The following is an 18,208-nucleotide window of genomic DNA, read 5'->3' as shown; positions in this document are numbered from 1 at the left end:
TTTGTGCCAGGCACAATAAAACCTCAGCTATTACTTTTATAATTATAAAACAAGTTGTTGTCACCCCCGCTTTTTGGAGGCTTTCTGCACAGACAAGAAATATAGGGGCAGAGTTGTCAGAATCACTCAGGCAGCTCAAGATAAATCAGTCCACAGTGGATTCCAGATTCTACATTCCCTGAGGCCACTGCCTTTCTAAGAGCATCTTACCCCCAAGATATTCATGACTTGTTTCTTTTGAATCTCACAGAGTCTTCTGAGGTACTTCTCATCCTTTTCTGCTCCCCACACAAAAGAAGGTGAGAGACAAAGGCTCCTGTTTTTCTCGCAAGGCAGATGCCCCTCCCAGCCTGGGAAGGAGTTTCAGGGATATGGTAATTAACATATTTTTCTTAATCTTCCTTTTATAGTTAATCTCCAATCTCCAGTTGGCCAGTTCATTAAACTGTAAGCATACAATAGATCTGAAATGAAGGCATCACAGATGAATGCCAATTCATAGACCTGTCCATTCTGTGGAAAAATATAACATGAATCCCACTCTGAAATACTAAATTAAACATTTGAAAGTAATCACATGAATATGTTTTCCAGTCCACTAGGCAGCAGTTCATCTAACTCAGTGGAACGTCATTTTCCGAATAAGAAGCAACCATTCTTTAATCTCTTCTAGGGAAAAAAAAAATGCTCCAACACAGAATTTGGTCGAAAATCACTGTCTACTAAGTTCATTCAGGGAATGTGCAGGGCACAGTGGCCCCTGAAATACCCTGAGTGGGACTGGTATGTAGTCTGAGTACCTGGGACATGTAGAACAGAGCATTTGTATGGCTGGCTTTGGAAAGAAGGACATGGGACTCAAGGTGACAGGGAACCCTGAACTCTGTGTCCTCTGTTTAGAGGGCATTCAAGCAAAGTACTCATCCATCCTCTTCACTCCTCACCGTACCCTGCTGCAGGTTCAAGCAAAGCCACCTCTTCTGCTTGGGCCTCGTCCCCAATGACCAAAGTGAAGGGCAGTTCATGAGAGACAGGATTCATTTTCTTAACAAATCAGTTGCAAGCAGAAATGACAAAAATAGGCTCTTCCTTTTTTTAACTAAACAACAACAACAACAACCAGAAAGCAGATAGGAACATTATTTTCAAAGGTATTGGTTGAAAATAGTCCAGAGAGCAGAGAAAGAATGGTACTTGTAGTTTCCAGATACACTGTTGGACAAAAATGCTTTTCTTGAAATAGGATTATGGAATGCCGGGTATCAGCCATGGAGTTGGTCTTTAGTTTTTCTTGTTCTTGCCAACAAAGCTGTCCATCACATTAAAAGCGCCCATATAGTCAGCCGTAAGCACTGCCATCTTGACAGGCAAGATACTAAAGAGAACACAAGAGAAGTTTTCTTGGTTACTATCATGGAAGCGCCTCGACCAACTCGGCCGAGATGCAGGGTCACTGACTTTGCTGCAGATGGGAGTCACTGGCATGTGCACACATCAGTGTGCGTGATTTAGGACCACTTGGGGCTTGTCCACTATATGGGGGGAACTGGCTCAGGGCCTTTCTAACTCTTCTGGCTTTATTTACGTTTACTCAACTCACTTCTCACATCGGTTTCCAAAGCTTCACTGCACTACATCATGATTGACAGGAAGCAGTGAAGCCTTATGGAGTCGGATAAGCCTAGCTTGGATCCTAGCCCTGTCACTCACAAACCATCCCAGGTCCATTACTTAACTCTTGAGCCTGTTTCTTCTGGAATCAAATGAAGTCCTCGGTCTCTGTTTCTGGCACTCCTGTGGGATTAGATAGGTCCCAGAACCTTTGGCAAGACCTAACTAGGACTGCTCATCTCCATGCCTACTCACCGTTCCCAAGACAGCACAGACCCCACCCCTCTGACAGTCACAATGCAGAGCAAGGGGAGGCACATTAAACCTAAGACCTGTCCTCAGAGTAGAGGAAAGGAAAGGACACTCAGCTCACTGTCCATCTGTGGGCTCTCTAGGATGTCACATTTTACCTTGTCCATGATCCCTCTCCTAAGCAACACACTGAACGGCCAAACTCAACTTGCATCACCGCCTGCCTCCTATTCTTAGATTTCTCTTTCTTGCTTTCTTGTTTCTTCCTAGAACTTATGACTACCCAGCATGCCTTTTCTTTTACTTAACTTTTTTGTCTGTTCCCTGCCACCCACCCCATAAGAAGAAAATTTCAGTGAAGGCAAGGACTCTTCTCTCTCCTTCTTTGCTGTAACCCCGGGTCCTAGGACGATCAGCAATTTGTGGCACACATTAGGCACTCTTTAATGCTTACTGAATGAATATTTGAGGGAATGTGTGATGTCATCCCCTTTACTGAACTTCTTGTTTCCAAGTACTTCTCAGGAACTATGTAGATCTTTCATATCTTATAAAAGTAAATATAACCTCTATGATTATTCAAAAACATTAGAAAAACTAACTCCTCTGTTCTTTACACTTGGCATTACTATACCACATACTTCTATCGATTAAGCAACAGATAGCCACTCTCCTGTGAATGCCCACACTGTCCTAAAAATTGCGTGACGCTCACTAATCTACAAGCTCGAACAAGCATTGACTTCTAAATCGTAAACAAGAAACTGGCTGGGAGAATAAAGGGCATGCTCAGAGTCACAAATTTAGTAAACTGCAGGATCATAATCCCAGATTTCAAAGTGCTTGTCCAAGGTCCTTTGCCCCGCCTCCCAGAGCCTGTCGGCTCTATCTCTCTTGTGAAACCTGGTCCGTGAAAGGACATAGGAATGATTTTGGTGCGTTGTGCAAAGTAGATACAATTAACAGGAAAGAAAAAGGCATTTCCTTATGTAAGAAGGACAGTGGCTGCCAGCCATACTATCTATGTTCAAATAACTCAAGAACTGCTGTCAAGAGGGAAGGAATTAGTCATAACGCTAAGGGCAAAGCTAGAGTCAGTGAACGTTAAAACGAGACACATTTCAGTGCCATGGAGGAAAGTGGTTCAATCACGGAATATGTTTCCTTGCAAAGCAGAAACTTTGATGGGGTGGGGGGTGCTGTATAATTAGAATGTGAATCCAAATGGGACTAGAGAGGGTAAGCAAATATGCCCTTGGTGTTTTCAAGAGGTGGTTATCTTTTTAGTCCCTACCGCCAATGCTTTTAACCCTCTTATACTTCAAGTTTATCCTTTATTGCCAATTATATCCATACTATAACTTCCTGAAATGTTTGGCTTACTGTCTGCCCTTGATTCTGGGGATCTGTACTCAAGAAGTGTGGATACAATATCTGTTCCAATGCAATTACTCTGTGATACCCACAAGAAGACCATCTATCCTAAAAAAAAAAAAAAAAAAAAAAAAAAAGACTTCGATCTGTCCACAGGTCATTCAGTAAATGCACTTCTCTCTGACAATCATGCAATACTAAGGTGGCTGGCAGGATCCAATTCCATCTTCTAGGCTCTGCGAATTTGAGGTCATGTTGGCAGACAGGCACAAGGAAGGGATCCAAGGGCATTCACTTAACAGATATTTTTAAAGTGGCTCCTCCTGGTAGGAGAATGAGTTGTTGACTGGCTCGTTAGAGAAGTAATAGGAAGCTGATACGGTTACCTTTTTAAGAACAACACGAAGGATATAAACTTTGGCACATTTAAGTATACTTTGTCTGTCAGGATGCCATCTACTATCTTGTCAGCTACATACTCTGGTTCCAGAAGGGGTAACAGGAAAGGACGGCTAAGGAGTTAAGAAAAAAAAAATTATAAATTACTAAAAAAAATCTTATAGATTAGGGATAAAAAAAGGCTGCAAACATTAGCACTTATTTACTTCTTTCCCTTCTAGATCTGATCGATTTCTCTCTTTACTCCTTTATTATCAACATGCTAGTGACAACTTAACTTTAAAATGGCAAATGATGCTCTAATTAACACACTGATGATACAATATATGTATCTGCATGAAACCATATTAAACAACTTCCTGACATCTCCACAAGATGCAGAATTAGGTATCTGTGCCCTCCATCCCCATGATTTTCAGTCTTGCTGTGGAATCAGTCAGGGAAGAGTGCAGAATGGAGTTTGGTGGCAGAAAGAAACTATGGCCAGGAACGCTGCAGGGGTGCTTAGCAGATCTGGCTATGGCGTGGGGTGAGCTGGACCCGGCCTTCATAAACCATCCCATTAAACCATCCCAAACCATTAATAAACTCAATGGCTTAATCACAAACACATTTGAAGAAAGAAACAATTCTGAAATCACTTATAAATCCAGCTGAATCCTACAAAATACCTTTTTAAAACAACATTAATGAATAGAACAATATAAAATAGTCAATCATTTTTAAAAATATGTCATTTCTTTGAAATCAAAGGACATACTTACGCAGTAGAACAACCTTCGAACATTCCAGTTTTTATAAAAAATGGGCACACAATAGTGGTTTTGATCCCCTTTAGTTTCTGGACTATTGTTTCCATAAATACAGATTCAGCAAATCCAAAGGCTGCAAATTTACTTGCACAGTAATCTGAAAAAGGCAAACAATGCCAATGTATATTCCAGTGTTTTTAAGCGGCATTACATTAAGCTTTCCTCATAAACACGAATACACACGGAGAATAGGACAGTCATGTCAGAGTTCTTATTTTGTATGATCTTGGTCTGGCCCACCGGAGGAAGTAAGGAATGCGTGGGGAGGAGCAGCGTCACCTAAAGGTCTGTTGACAAGGACCAAGTGCCCTCCGGGAGATGCAGGGCTTCGGGGAGTCCCCTGCGGGTCACCCTGCTAGACTTTACTTCCACACTGACGAGAGGTCAGACACTGGGTGAACTGTTCTGTGGAGCATGACATGTGTGTCCAGTCCCTGACCCAAAGAGTTTCAAGAGCATCAGGGCAGGGAGACACACAGAAGAAGAAATGAAATAATAAGGGATGCAGGAGTCCAGGCAAGAGAGATCACCATGGGTCATGATACTCAGATCAAATTTTCTTCTAAGTATTCTAACTATATTCTAACTAAACCTCTAACTTTCCCTTTGTTGGAGAAAAACAGACTGGCAAACGTCAACGTCTACTTCTTACCCATCTTGAGAATGCAGCGGGAGTGGGAAGTGGCATCAATGTCAGTTTTGAGTTTTCTGTCTACAATCATACTCACGCCAAGTGAACACCTGAATCTTGAACTCACAGAACACTTGGAGAAGAACCGGCATTTAAGTGGACTCTGACTCTCCTTTTCCTCACAAAGTCAGAAGAGGCAAATGAGCCATCCTTCCTCTGGGGAGAGGCAGCCACTACAACCAACAAGAGTCACGTTCCTAGACTGCGGCGGGTTAGACAGTAGAGGAAGGGAAGGGGAGAGGGGAGTCCCGAGCAGCTTCTAGGATCACCTGAGTCGTGGGGCATGAATGCACCTCATTGAGCCCTTGCATCTCTGAAATTCAGATGAGCAGAAACAACCCGGACTCAGGCAATCTGCATTCTACATAGCACTCCCACTGATTATGAAGCAGGGAGCCAAGACCCACACCACGGGAATTACAAAAGTCTTACACATGCTTCTAGGGTGAGCAGGGCGTGGAAGAGTCTTGTATCCTAAGACAGAGATACTGTGCCAGGAAAAGGATTCATAGGCACTACAAATAGACCAGCAGGAGTTCAGAGACCCACAAGGTCACAATAAAACCTAGTGAACTCTAAGAAGGATGGAGGAAGGGGAGGACCGCTTATGGGGAGATGTGTACAGATGCATAACATTTGGGGTGACTGATGGTTCTGGGAACTCTATTCCCATAATGGAGCTGAACTGTGCTTACCATCTTGAGCTGAGAGTCTGCAACCAGTGGGAGGCAGAGAGGTTAATTTTAGATTTCTTGGACTGGAGAAACTTTCTTCACATGCCCAGCAGAAGGAGACCACTTAATGAAAATTTCAGAAGCCAGAGTGCTTCTCCTTACCATCCCATTAACAGGGCCAGGGGTCCCCCAGATAGTGACTATGCTAATCACTTGCATAAATAGAATTTATCAGTAAGGTCTCTCTTTTCCTCTTTAATTTTTATTTGTTTGTTTGTTTATTTATTTGACAGAGAGCTAGAGAAAGAGAGTACATAAGCCAGTGGGGAGAGGCAGAGGGAGAAGGTAACTCCTGGCTGAGCAGGGAGCAGGGAGCCTGATGCAGGACTGGATCCCAGGACTCTGGAATCACAATCTGAGCAGAAGGCAAACCCTTAACTGACTGAACCCCCTGGGGCCCCTCTTTGTTTTTTGAAAGCCCAGGAGATTGCGCTGACTTAATCATTCTAAAGTGCAGAGTTCACCTGCATGTAAGCAAATCTGATAGGCAATTCTGCTGTACCATGTTCTCAACCACTTATCTTATTGAATATGTTTCTTAATTTATAACCCTTTATCATTGGTACATCAAATGAGTGCTGATTGTTCAGAGCTAAGTAAGATAAAGTTATAAAACTTTTTGCAACTGCTAAATAATATATTTCTCTTACCTGCCAGTTTATTTATTCCAACTAATCCAGCTGAACTTGAAATGCAAACCAAATGTCCATGCTCATTAGCGATCATAGCAGGAAGAAAGGATTTATAAGTCTAAGAAGAGCAAGAAAGAACTGTTAACATTTTACACTTTTTTCAGATGTTTATATGATCGTTGTTATGAAAAGAGTCTTTTAAGCTCATCAAACTACCTGAAGGCACTAGGGTATAAAAATGTAAACATCTGGCAAGCAAGCCTCTTAGTTTGTTCAACCTGGCAAATCAGTATTTAATGACGGCAGTTCCAATATTGTTCAAAACAACTTATTTAGACTTATATTTCATGTATATGTGACTTTAAAAAACAATATTCTGACAATAATTCAAGAAGTATGGGAGAATCTTAACTGTGGCAGGCACAACCCACACACCAGTGAGAGTACTGGAGATATGATAATTTAGATTTATATTGCCTTTTTTCACCTCTTGGATCATATTTGGATTTCAAATTTTTCTGAACGTTGTGCACAGGACATGCCACTATTGGCTTTGGTTTAAAAAATCACTTTGTTTTAAAGTTCGTCTCTACTTCTTTGAATAATGGTTTCTAATTTCGATTCCATGTCAGCAGAGAGGATATGTTAGAAAGAATGGGTGTGTGCTGTGTCTCAGTAATATAGAGCACCTTCACCTTTGATGTGGGACCTGTGGGAAAAAGAAGGTAAAGGAGAGAGAAATGAGCTTTGACAGAAGATATGTTCTACAACACAGAAATAACTCATTACACAGGAATACTTGCATATTTCAATGAATTTCTATTTCATATTTATTTTCACACTTGAATCATATGAGTAAATACGAGAAAAGGGATCTCTTATAGAAGTCAAATGACCTTTGCGTGCATCACAATGACTTTCCACGTGATAACTAACACTTAGAGGCGGAAAATCAAAGCGAGTCCACAGCAAAGCATAATGAAAAGCTCCCTGAGTTCTGATGGTCTGAGGTGAGTCTCTTTACTTCTCCCTGGGGACGCATCCCTTGGGAGCATGGCCACCAGGAGCCCTCTGACCCACTAGCAATTAAGTGCCTACTCCATGCAGGGCTCAAAGAACGTATGCAGACTTGCCTAGAAAGAGTGTCCAGAGTGAGAATGACTGGGGTCAGGGACACCAGGACTCTGGGGACAATTAGAGGAAGAGAGAGAAAGCAGGGAAAGAAGAGACCCAGGAAGAAAAAGAACACAACAGTAGTGGAGACTATGAATGAGATGATGGTTTTGTTTTCATTCTGGCCTAAGAATCTAACTTCATTCTAACAAAGGAGAGGGATATTTGGGACAAGAACACATAAGTCACTTGCAGTAGCTCCCAAAGAAACACGGTGCTCACTTAGTTCAGAGTCTTTCCGTCTTTCTCCTGAAAACAACACAGAACACCAACAATACCACCAGCGCCAGGACACTTTTGGTGAAACGAGGTGACAGAAACCGACAAAGTCCAAATAACATTTGAAGGCTGCCAATGATGGCAGGGCGGGGAGTCTGCTGGGGAGGTGTAAGGAGGGTGGAGGGAGCTCAGAAGTCTCCAGCAAATACACCCTCCCAGCAGACAGCCACCCAGGGCAGTGGGGCAAAGAGGCAATGGGGGGCATGCCTGTGGATGGGGACGTGTGGCAAGACTAGGTTCAGCAAAAGCTAGGAAAACCCAAATTCTGCAAGGGGCACATCATATTAGAAGTCAGGGGCTATGATCCTTCATGTCCGCGGCACCTGTCCTGTGCCCTTTAATGTTACCCAGGCTACGGTAGAAACTCTCTTTTCCTTGATTAGATACTGAGTGAGGTGACTGCACATCTTGGTTTGCCCAGAATAGACCTGATTAATGCTTGTTTATTAATAATGTTCTCTTTCACCTTCTCTTTTCAATCATCATCATTATTATTTTTTATTATCTTTTCCACTTTCAAAAGGGTTCCAGTTTTGGGAAATTAAAAGGTCACCTTTGTCAAGTTTATGTGATGTCATTTCTGTGCAGCCTTGAGCAAATCTTTTAACTCCTCTGATCCCTTATTTCACTGAGCTATTTCAAGGATTATACAGGAAGTGCCTAGGACAGAACCTGATATAATCAATAAATGACAGTAAAACCATAGGACAGTTGTCTTTGCAGGATTTCCGAGCAAAGGCTCACACAGGTGTAGGTTAAGTTGGATCCAGGGCGGGGGAGGGGGAGCATCGGGGTCAAGCAGGAGAAATCTGAAATTGAGAAGTCCCTGCTTTAGTTAGAGGTGAATAAAATTGTAAGAAAACAAGAGGAAGGTACTTCTAAATTCAGAGTAACTTTAGATTTATTATGAGAAGAAAAAATAATTACCCATAAATGTGCTTTAAAATTCACATCTAAAGCCTTTTCTATCAACTCATCTGGGCAGTCGAGGAAATTTTTGCCTGTCACGACTCCGGCATTGTTGATTAGGATGGAGACATCGCCAACTTCTTTTTTAACCTGCATTGAATAACAAGAGCAACACACCACCCATGGAGTAATTCTTTCCATGATCTAAGCGTAAATTTCCATAGTTTTACAGGCTTCTTATCCTAGTTAACTCAGATGGAGGTTACGTACTCTGCAAAGTATGCTTTATTTCCTCTGCTGAGTGTACAGTGCGTCAGAGATCCACGTCTGATGCTTTTCTTCTCAGTTCTTCCCCCCTCCCTAGGATGGTTCCAACACTGCAGGGCTACTTTCCTTAACAGAGCAGTTAGAGCCATTCTAGTCCCTCTTTCAGGCTCCAGGTAAGTAGAGGTTATTTCAATCACTGAGGAGGGCATTACAGTCATGTTATATAAATCCAGACCCAGCACACACCGAGATGGGGCGGAGTAGGAAGGCACAGAGGAAGCATGACATTTCTAAACAGGTTTTATGCACACGCCACAGCTCAGAACCTGTCTGTCCTGCTTATACCAACTAGCTGGCTTTCTTCCCCCTACCACAGCTTCTAGGTATTAAGATATGTGAAGGGAGGATTAGAGTAAGCCCCATTTGCTGCTGTAATGCTGGCCAAAGTAGGTACTCCATAACTTGTATTTAAGAAATATAATTTCTGCGTGGGACCTTGGAGCCTTTCATTTATAGTAAATCTTTAGCTTGTAATCTTGGCTATTATGGCAGAAGTGAGTGCAGGATTTTTCAGGATTGGTGCCATGAGATGGTGGTATCTATCCCTTTGTTCCTTTCTGTGCTTAGAATTCCATTCCTGTAATTTGTATCCTAAGCAGGCGCTCTGCCCCCCCCCAATCAGAGAGAACCCCTGGTTGCAGTTGCCCTGTGCTGAACAGGAAGCTCACAGCAGTACCCCTTACAATGCTAGCTGTGTGTGTGTGTGTGTGTGTGTGTGTGTGTGTGCATGCATGTGTGTGCCTATGTGTGTGTGTGTGTACAGCTCTCTACATGGATGGCACATTCTGGCACAGAGCAGGAGGTATTACTGAAGCCAGGTGGAAGCTACCACCTCATCCACTGCTCTGGAAGGCCTGAGCCCCAGCAATGAGGGTGGCATGGTAAGGATTTCTGAGCCAACCAGAGTGGCAGTCTAGGGAAAACTGAGGATGAAATAAATAGGACCAAGGAAACCTCACCTTATGGTAGCATTTTCAGATAAAAGCACTGGAAATAGATCAGTTTTATTTGGAGAGTGGGTAAAATATTTAGTCAAATTCAAGCTGAACAAAAGTCAAGGCTAGAAACAACTAGCCCCACCTAAGGCAAAATTGGATACAGGCTTCTGGTTACAGGATGAATAAATCACAGGAATAAAATCACAGCAAGAGGAACATAGTCAGTGGTACCCTTGTGGGATGGCAGAGAGCAGCTGCACCTGTGGTGAGAATACCCTAGCACGTAGAGCTGTTAAATCACCACGATGTATGCCTGAAGCTAATATAATATTGTGTGTCAACTATACTCAAATGGAAAAAAAAAAAAAAAAAGCTGGACAGGGCTGTGGACTGGAAGCCAGTAGGATAGTAGCATCAGAAGCTCATAGCCTTGCTCAGAGTCAGGGATGGCAAAGCCAGAAATGACATCTCAGAGAAATAAACAGATGTGTGTGTCCACTGCCCCCTCTCACCTGAATAAAGCATGTTATCATATACTTGACAAAATTAACATCAGACTTTAATTTCAAAATGGCACCTGATTTCATTATCTGTGGCTTGTGTCTTTGCAGCATATGAATACTGTATCTTTATGAATCATACCTTAAATGTACTAGGCTAAGCACTTGTGATAAGATTTTTCATGTGAATAATCTTTCTTCCTATTGCCTTATCTGTTTTGTATATAGGTTTATATTGCTTTATCTGTTTTGTATATAGGTTTATCTTTCCCCCCCTTTTTTTTTTTTTTAAAGGATTATCTTGCTCCAAAGTCTGCTTTGCTCTTTAAATTAGCTTGGAAAGACATCACGAGTATTCAGCCTCTACCACATTAGGGGAAAAAAAAGGTTTAATTGTATGAGACATATATTTAAGTATTACTGACCAATGATAACCCAATAAAATGCTCGTCCATGCAATCAGATTAAGCTTGTTTGCACTGTGTTGTTTTATAAGAGACATAGGGTAGCAGCTAAGGGAAAATGCAACAGACTAGTTTTCTTTCTTTCTTTCTTTTTTTTTTTTTTTTGCATTCATTATTCTCCTCATTGTAAGAATGTGGCAACAGTGTGTTCAACCCTGAATGACAAGTCTAGTGAGACTCCCACATAAGCTGGGCCTGCCTGCTGGTGGAGATTTCTCAACAAACAACCCAGCTATAATAAAAGCCAGAAGATTGGGCACCTGCGTGGCCCAGTCGATTTAAGTGTCTGCCTTCAGCTAAGATCATGATCTCAGGGTCCTGGATCAAGTCCTACATGAGGCTCTCTGCTCAGCAGGAATCTGTTTCTCCCTCTCCCTCTGCCTGCTACTCTCCCTGCTTGTGCTTTCCCCTGCTCTCTCTGATAAATATATAAATAAAATCTTAAAAAAAAAAAAAGAAAAGAAGGAAAAGCCAGAAGATCGTGCAAGTCAGCATCTCACTTTAAACTGTCCAAGATGGCTGATATGAACTTCCCAACCAGTACTCATTAGTGGTGGTGGGCAATAAAGAAAGGTCTGCTTCTACTAGTGATGACATGGTTTAAAAGATGAAATGATCCTGAAACTTGACCTTGAACATCAGGAAGCAAAAATAAACCTTAAAGAATTCTCATAGATGTCACAAATAAGCCCCCTCCTCCCCCCCGCCACTGTTGAACCAATGCAGTCAATTGATTCTGATTTGACTTGTCTAAGGGATCAGTCATTAAATGTAGTCAGGACACTTCTACATGCCTCAGCAAAGGTAAACAACCATGACACAGCCCCACTCTCATGTGTTTATTGTTTTGCTTATTGTTTAAAATAATTGCTTACCTTGGTTGCCAAGTAGCAAACCTTTCTGAACTTAGTGCCAAACCTTCCTGAACTTAGTGTCAAACTATGATCTGAGGACACTAGCTTTCAAAGTTCTTGGGGTCTGTGGAGATGACACAATGTCCTACTAATCTGAAACCTTTCATCATGATCACTGCTCTCTGGAATACTTTTAGAAAATCGTTTGGTATCTTTCCTCTCTCCAGAGGAAGAAGTGCAAATGGCCAGTTTATGAGTGAAGAGTAGTTTGCTTCCCCTGAATTCCGAAGAGCACCTAATCAACTCTTCTTAAGACCCATAAGTAAGAAAAGCTGAATAATGAACTGGTAATATGTACCATTTGACCATTTCTGAACCAAGCATGTTGGTCAGAACTAAGCCACAGATATGGGGAAGAGGTGGTTATTTATAGAGTGCCTCGTATTAGCTTGCTAATATTAGTTAGCTTGGATGGTCTTCAGTATGTGAATATGAACCGAAGATTGCTTAAGAGTGGCTACAGAAGTTGTTTGCAGTCAGCATGAGGGGACAGGCCAGGTGATCATCGCTGTAAGCGCACAGACATTCATCTGTGAGGTTGGCACTTTGAGGGAGGCACTAGCTTGTCAGGTTGGGGTCTCCAGACTGTATGGGGCTCCGTGGGACTGGAGATGGTAGTCACAGATGTATAGAATTTAAAGACAAATTTCAACAGAAGCTGCACACTCACCTGCCAATGACTTGCCAATCTTACCACTAGGAAGTAAGGTGGGAAACAGCAAGGGTATTTGAGGTAGGGGCTAGAAGCTGTGTAAGAACTTTCCAATAGGGCTGGGCTGCTCTTTGTAGGCCAGTCTGGTTCCTTCTTTCTCACTAAATTGGGGAATTCTGGGGGCCGCCAAAAAGGTGGCTCAGGAGAGTGATGAGCGGAGTACTCATGCCGATGGGGGTATAGAGAAAAACCTTATGAGGGAAAAGAGGCAGCAAGTAAGTACCTGCCTCGATGAACAACAATAACAACAAAAAACCTCTTACCACTGCTTACTGGGGATTTGATTTCCTTAAAGTCTTCTTTAAATGTGCAGCTGTATCATCACCAAAGGAGCAACTGTGGTTAAGCATCTTTAGGATGAATGAAATATTCTGATTTTCTTATGATTACTTAAGAGAAATACACATTCAAATGAAAGGCACTGTGGTGTGGTAGAAATAGGGAGTTTCAGCTCAGACCGGATATGGGTTCAAGCCCTGGCTTAGTCAAGGGCTAGCGCTGGGACCACTGAGAGGTTATTCATTATCTGTATGTCTCCTTCCTCCTTCAAGAAGAGGGCCACCCTCTACCTCCTATACTGTAACACAGTCTGTACCACCTGGTTGGCAGGGCCAAGTGTGTACTATGGAGTCAACAGACTCAAGGCTGGGCTGGATCTTTGCTACTTAGTACCTGTTCCTTAGGGGAGCTACTTACCTCCCTAAGCCTTGGTTTTCTTATTTGTGAAACGGAGATAGTCATGGACCTCACTTTATAGGATTAGGATACAATACAGCTGGGGTGTTTCATGTGGTGTATGGTATACAATGACAATTCACAAATCCTAATTCTCACTCCCCAAAACTTTTTCAATTAAAGGGAAGTTGGAGACAGGTAAAGCTGCACTGAGCAAGGCAAAGGGACAGTACACGCGAGTGTATCCGTGTACAGGGCTTACTACCCCCAGGGAACAGCAAGACACAAGATCTACCTGCTCGGCCACTCTGTATATGTTTTCCCGTTGGCTGCAGTCGCAAGTGTAGGCATAAACTCTCGTGGCTCCAGCTTCCCGGACCATCCTGCACGTTTCCTCGTTCCCCTCCTTGTTAATATCCCAGAGAACCAGCACGGATCCAAGGCGGGCAAATCGGAGGGCCAAGAGCCTTCCCAGTCCGCTCCCAGCTCCAGTGATGAGCACGATTTCACCAGCAACATTCTTCCGTGGTTTGGGGATGATGGTGAAAATCAAAGACTCCAGAAAAGCAATCATCGATTTTCCTAAGAAAACGACCAATTCCTTGGATGACTTCAGGCTGGAAGCCATGTTGTGGATGAGACCTGTAAAGGAAGAGAGACCCACATAAAGCCATCCGTGACCACTCCCTCTGAGTGTGTGGACTACATGGAGCTCATGTTTTCTGAGATAGCAGAAGAAACTGGGACGTGTTATTTAAGCTTCTATCTTGGTAGCAGACTCTGAACTTAGACACAGGGACTGTGTCTTGTCCAACTTTCATTCACAGAACCAAGCTGGGCCCATATCTGAGTAGGACAGGACAGAATGTTCCCTAACCAGGAACTATAACCTCACCAATATTTGACCTGAAGGAAAAGTTAATTCTTTCTCATAGTTAACCTTTCTTCATAATAATCCCAAGTCCCGCTGACTGCTTTTATGTTCAAAGTCATAACTATATTGTAATGTTTATGTGGTAACTGCTCCCTTTCTGGTTTTACTTTTGCCTCCTTTGGGGTTTGTACTGGTATTATTTTTTTAAAGACTTATTTATGGGGGGGGGCCATACGTGGGGGGTTGGTGCAGAATTTGGAAGGAAGGTGACCTGAAGGGCAAGTGGTGATTTTCAGACTCTCATTTTAAGTTCAATTGTGGGATATGTGTCTTCAGACCTGCAAGGATGAGGGTCCGCCTTCCCACAGTAATGGAGCACCCTGGGTACCCTCCACAGGCAGCAGACCGGGCACTGTCAACACTCCTTCCACGAGAGGACCCACACCAACTCATCCATGCCCCCTTTCAGGCACACCACTATGAGAGTCCATGCCAGAGGGAGAGAGGGTTTTTTTGTTTTGTTTTGTTTTTTTAAAGATTTTATTTATTTGACAGAGAGAGAGAGATCACAAGTAGGCAGAGAGGTAGGCAGAGAGAGAGGGGGGAGGAAGCCTGCTCCCTGACGCGGGGCTCGATCCCAGGACCCCAGGATCATGACCTGAGCTGAAGGCAGAGGCATTGACCCACTGAGCTACCCAGGAGCCAAAGAGAGAGAGTTCTATTTCTCTCCTCAGTGGGCTCCAACACCATATGGTGGCTAGAAGTTTCACCACTGACCTGGGGAAAGGTTCTTAATGCCAGAGGCCCTAAACTTCAGATTCCACGGTTCAGTGCTGGCATGATGTAAGACCTGGAGCAAGGTCTTACCACTTATCACTGTCTGGGTAGCTGCTTATTAAGTTCTCAATAGCTTGGCATCCTGAGGTCTCTCTCATTTGGGGTTTAGGGTGTCTGCTGAGTATCTGCACAGGTAGTGCGGTGTAGAGATTAAAGTTTGGGTTGGAATTCTGGATCTGCCACTGACTTTTCTGCAGACTTGGTTAAAATATTTTATCTTTTGTGCCTCAGTTTCTTTTTCTAAATAATGGGATTCTGCAGGATGCACCAATCGGGGAGCTGTGGAAGTTAAAACTTAATACAGGTAAAGTGTTAAGGTGTGTAATACTGTCCCCTAAGATCCCTTATGAAATTTCTGAGCAAATAGGTGGTGAGGGGGAAGGTTCTCATTGTCCTGCACACAGCTCCTTCTTTCAGGGTGTATAGGGTGGGGGTGGGGCAAGAGGAGTTGGGCTGGATTTCAGCACCTGCCAAGTTACATATCACCTCTGTCTCCACTCCTAATGCCCATAATGTGGGGGCCTTTCTAGAACAATGCCAGGACCATAACAGCAAAATGACTGGACTGGCTAGAGCTATGATTGGTGTTCCTGCTAGCATATAAATTACGATCCCTGCCCACAGCAAGGAAAGACGGTGACAGTAAGTATACTTACAAACAAAAGTAAATGTAAGGTTCCGTTTTAGTGTAAAGACTCTGTCTTAGGAAGTTACAGAGCACATTAAATTTAATCGGGTTACACACTTTGGTGTGTAAAGGCCTGACTACTTAGTTCAAAAGCTGAAATAATTTGGGGCACCTGACTGGCTCAGTCGGGAAAGCAGCAACTCTCGATCTCAGAGTCTTGAGTTCAAGCCCCATCTTGGGCGTAGAGCTTACTTTGGAAAAAAAAAAAAAAGTGCTGAACTAACTTGATGCAATGTAAACAGATGTCTTGTGCCTCCCACGCCAGGACGCAGCAAGCTGCCCCGGTGAGAGGTTTGTGATGGACTGGGCACGGTGGGGAGAGAGTGGTAGACGCGCTGGGCAGCAGAGAGCTGCGGGGCGCTCTCGCCCGCTCACTCCCAGCCTCAAGGCCGGGGCTCACCGGCCCGCGCCCTCTCTCGCAACGCCACCCACCCCCCTTTCTCAGGCCACCCCGCCACAGCTTTACCGCCGGCCGGCGGGTGGGTGGCTGGCTGGGCGCAGAGCCACGGCGCCTCGGAGGGGTGCAGCGCCACCTCCTCGCGCAGGTCTCGCCCGGCCCCGGGTCTGGACTTGGGGAACTCACCCGGGACACGCAGCCTTCGCGGTCGGTCGACAAGCAGTGATCGGACACCCGCGCCGCGTCGCAGGATCCCGGCTGCGCGAGGTTCGGGAGTTTATCTCCGCGTCTGCCCTAGGCCAAGTCCGAGGTGGGGGAGGCTCCGCCCTCGCACTGGGTGGAGCCTCCTTGGGGCCCCGCCTTGGGGCCCCCTTGATTCCGCTTTTCTTTTCTTTTCCTTCCTTTCTTCCCTCTTTTCTTCACTCCCTCCTTCCTTTCCTTCCTTCCTTCCTCCCTCCTTTCCTCCCCCACCCCTCCTCTTTTTTCCCCAGGCTGCCAGTTATAGAGGCGGGACATTCGATCGCTATAGCTGGACGCACACGGTTCAAATACAAGAATCAACCCTGGATGTTGAAAAATCCCGATATCCAGGCTGCATCCTGGATTATTAAGTCAGAACTTATGGGTTGGAAGGTTCCCCAGGTGTTTTCAAGGCACAACCGGGAGGGGTAGGGACAGTGGGAACCCTTGTGTTAGAGACCGAAAAGGAGGCCGGTGCAGGAGTCCTTGGGTGGGGGACAGGGAGTGCGCAGGGAGCGGGGTCAGTTCTCTGCAGAGTGCAGAGCAGGGCAGGAATTCCCCAGCAGAATCTGACTCCTGTAGTTGGGATCAAGGTCAACAGCTTCCCTGGCCTGATGGCTGTAAGGAGTGTGGGTGTGGGATAGTCTCTTGGAAGGCAGGTGGAGTGCTGGGCAGGAGTGGGTGCGGCACTGGCGGGAGACCAAGAAGTAGGAGAGGGCGAGGTTTGTTCTAAGGAGATGAGGTGGAGAAAAAGTCAACAACATACTCTGGTCCAATCAGTGCTCACTGAACACCTCTGTGTACCAAGATCTAGACAGTATAGCAATGGTATATCTGTCAAAAAAATGTATATTCTCTAATATAGAATAAGTCACTGTTGAAATGATGATTATATAGGGTGGAGTTTGCTGGGTGATATAAGAAGCTGGAATATCCATAAATTACAGAGTGTTGAAGGAAAGCCAGGGAGTCAGGACAAGACTGTTTGGAATTGACAAAGGGTTGTGTCAGACACACACACAAGGGGTGAAGGCTCGAAGGATAGCAGGTTAGCCAATTTTTGCATGAGGAATTAAACATTCCTTCTTTATTTGGCCATGAGAAGAAACAGGTGGGTTGTATAAGTCTGGAAAAGTTGGTGCAGCGAAGAGCTGTGACGGTCATTTTGGTGCGTTACAGGTGTTCTGTAGGGAGTGGTGAGCTGTGCAAAGTGCATAGTTGTGCTGTCTGCAGGTGAATGGGGCAGGTGAGTGTGGACGGGTTTCAGCTCAGCAATCATTGCCTACCAGCATGTGTTGTGCCAGGCAAGTGTTGTGCCCAGCTTGGTGTTTGGCTCTGGAGCACTGCAGAGCTTTGGGGAGCTGGTTGGGGAGGTGGAGGGGACACATGCATGGACTGCACATGTGTGGATGTTAGTGTCAAAAGTACAGAAATAACAGACATAAGACCAGTGAAACATGGAACTAGTCGTCAGTGAAAGTTTATGGCTCACACCAGAAAGTTTGCAGACTGAGAGTGCTCAAACCAAAACCTGGAATGAGTCTCATATTATTATTATTATTATTATTATTTTTAAGATTTTATTTTTTTATTTGACAGAGATCACAGGGAGAGAGGAGGAAGCAGGCTCCCCACCGAGCAGAGAGCCCGATGCGGGGCTCGATCCCAGGACACTGGGATCACGACCCGAGCCGAAGGCAGAGACTTTAACCCACTGAGCCACCCAGGCGCCCCATGAGTCTCATATTAAAGCAGCTTATATAGTGAAACGGCAGT

The 18,208-nt window shown here is 44.3% G+C and overlaps 1 protein-coding gene across 1 annotated transcript; it reads right to left on the bottom strand.

Moving 5' to 3' along the window:
• Window positions 1-1,020: 1,020 nt before the first annotated feature.
• On the bottom strand, window positions 1,021-16,516 carry SDR16C5 (short chain dehydrogenase/reductase family 16C member 5). The gene is made up of 7 exons (XM_059166412.1): window positions 16,379-16,516; window positions 13,692-14,038; window positions 8,885-9,016; window positions 6,524-6,623; window positions 4,401-4,545; window positions 3,624-3,749; window positions 1,021-1,375 (listed from the first exon to the last, which is right to left on the bottom strand). The coding sequence occupies exons 2-7, from the start codon at window positions 14,022-14,024 to the stop codon at window positions 1,282-1,284; spliced, it is 930 nt and encodes a 309-aa protein (XP_059022395.1). The 5' UTR covers window positions 14,025-14,038; window positions 16,379-16,516; the 3' UTR covers window positions 1,021-1,281.
• Window positions 16,517-18,208: the final 1,692 nt, after the last annotated feature.

This window comes from Mustela lutreola, chromosome 3 (genome assembly GCF_030435805.1).
Source record: "Mustela lutreola isolate mMusLut2 chromosome 3, mMusLut2.pri, whole genome shotgun sequence".
NCBI classification, from domain to species: Eukaryota; Metazoa; Chordata; class Mammalia; order Carnivora; family Mustelidae; genus Mustela; species Mustela lutreola.
This window is presented reverse-complemented; position numbering and strand designations above follow the sequence as displayed.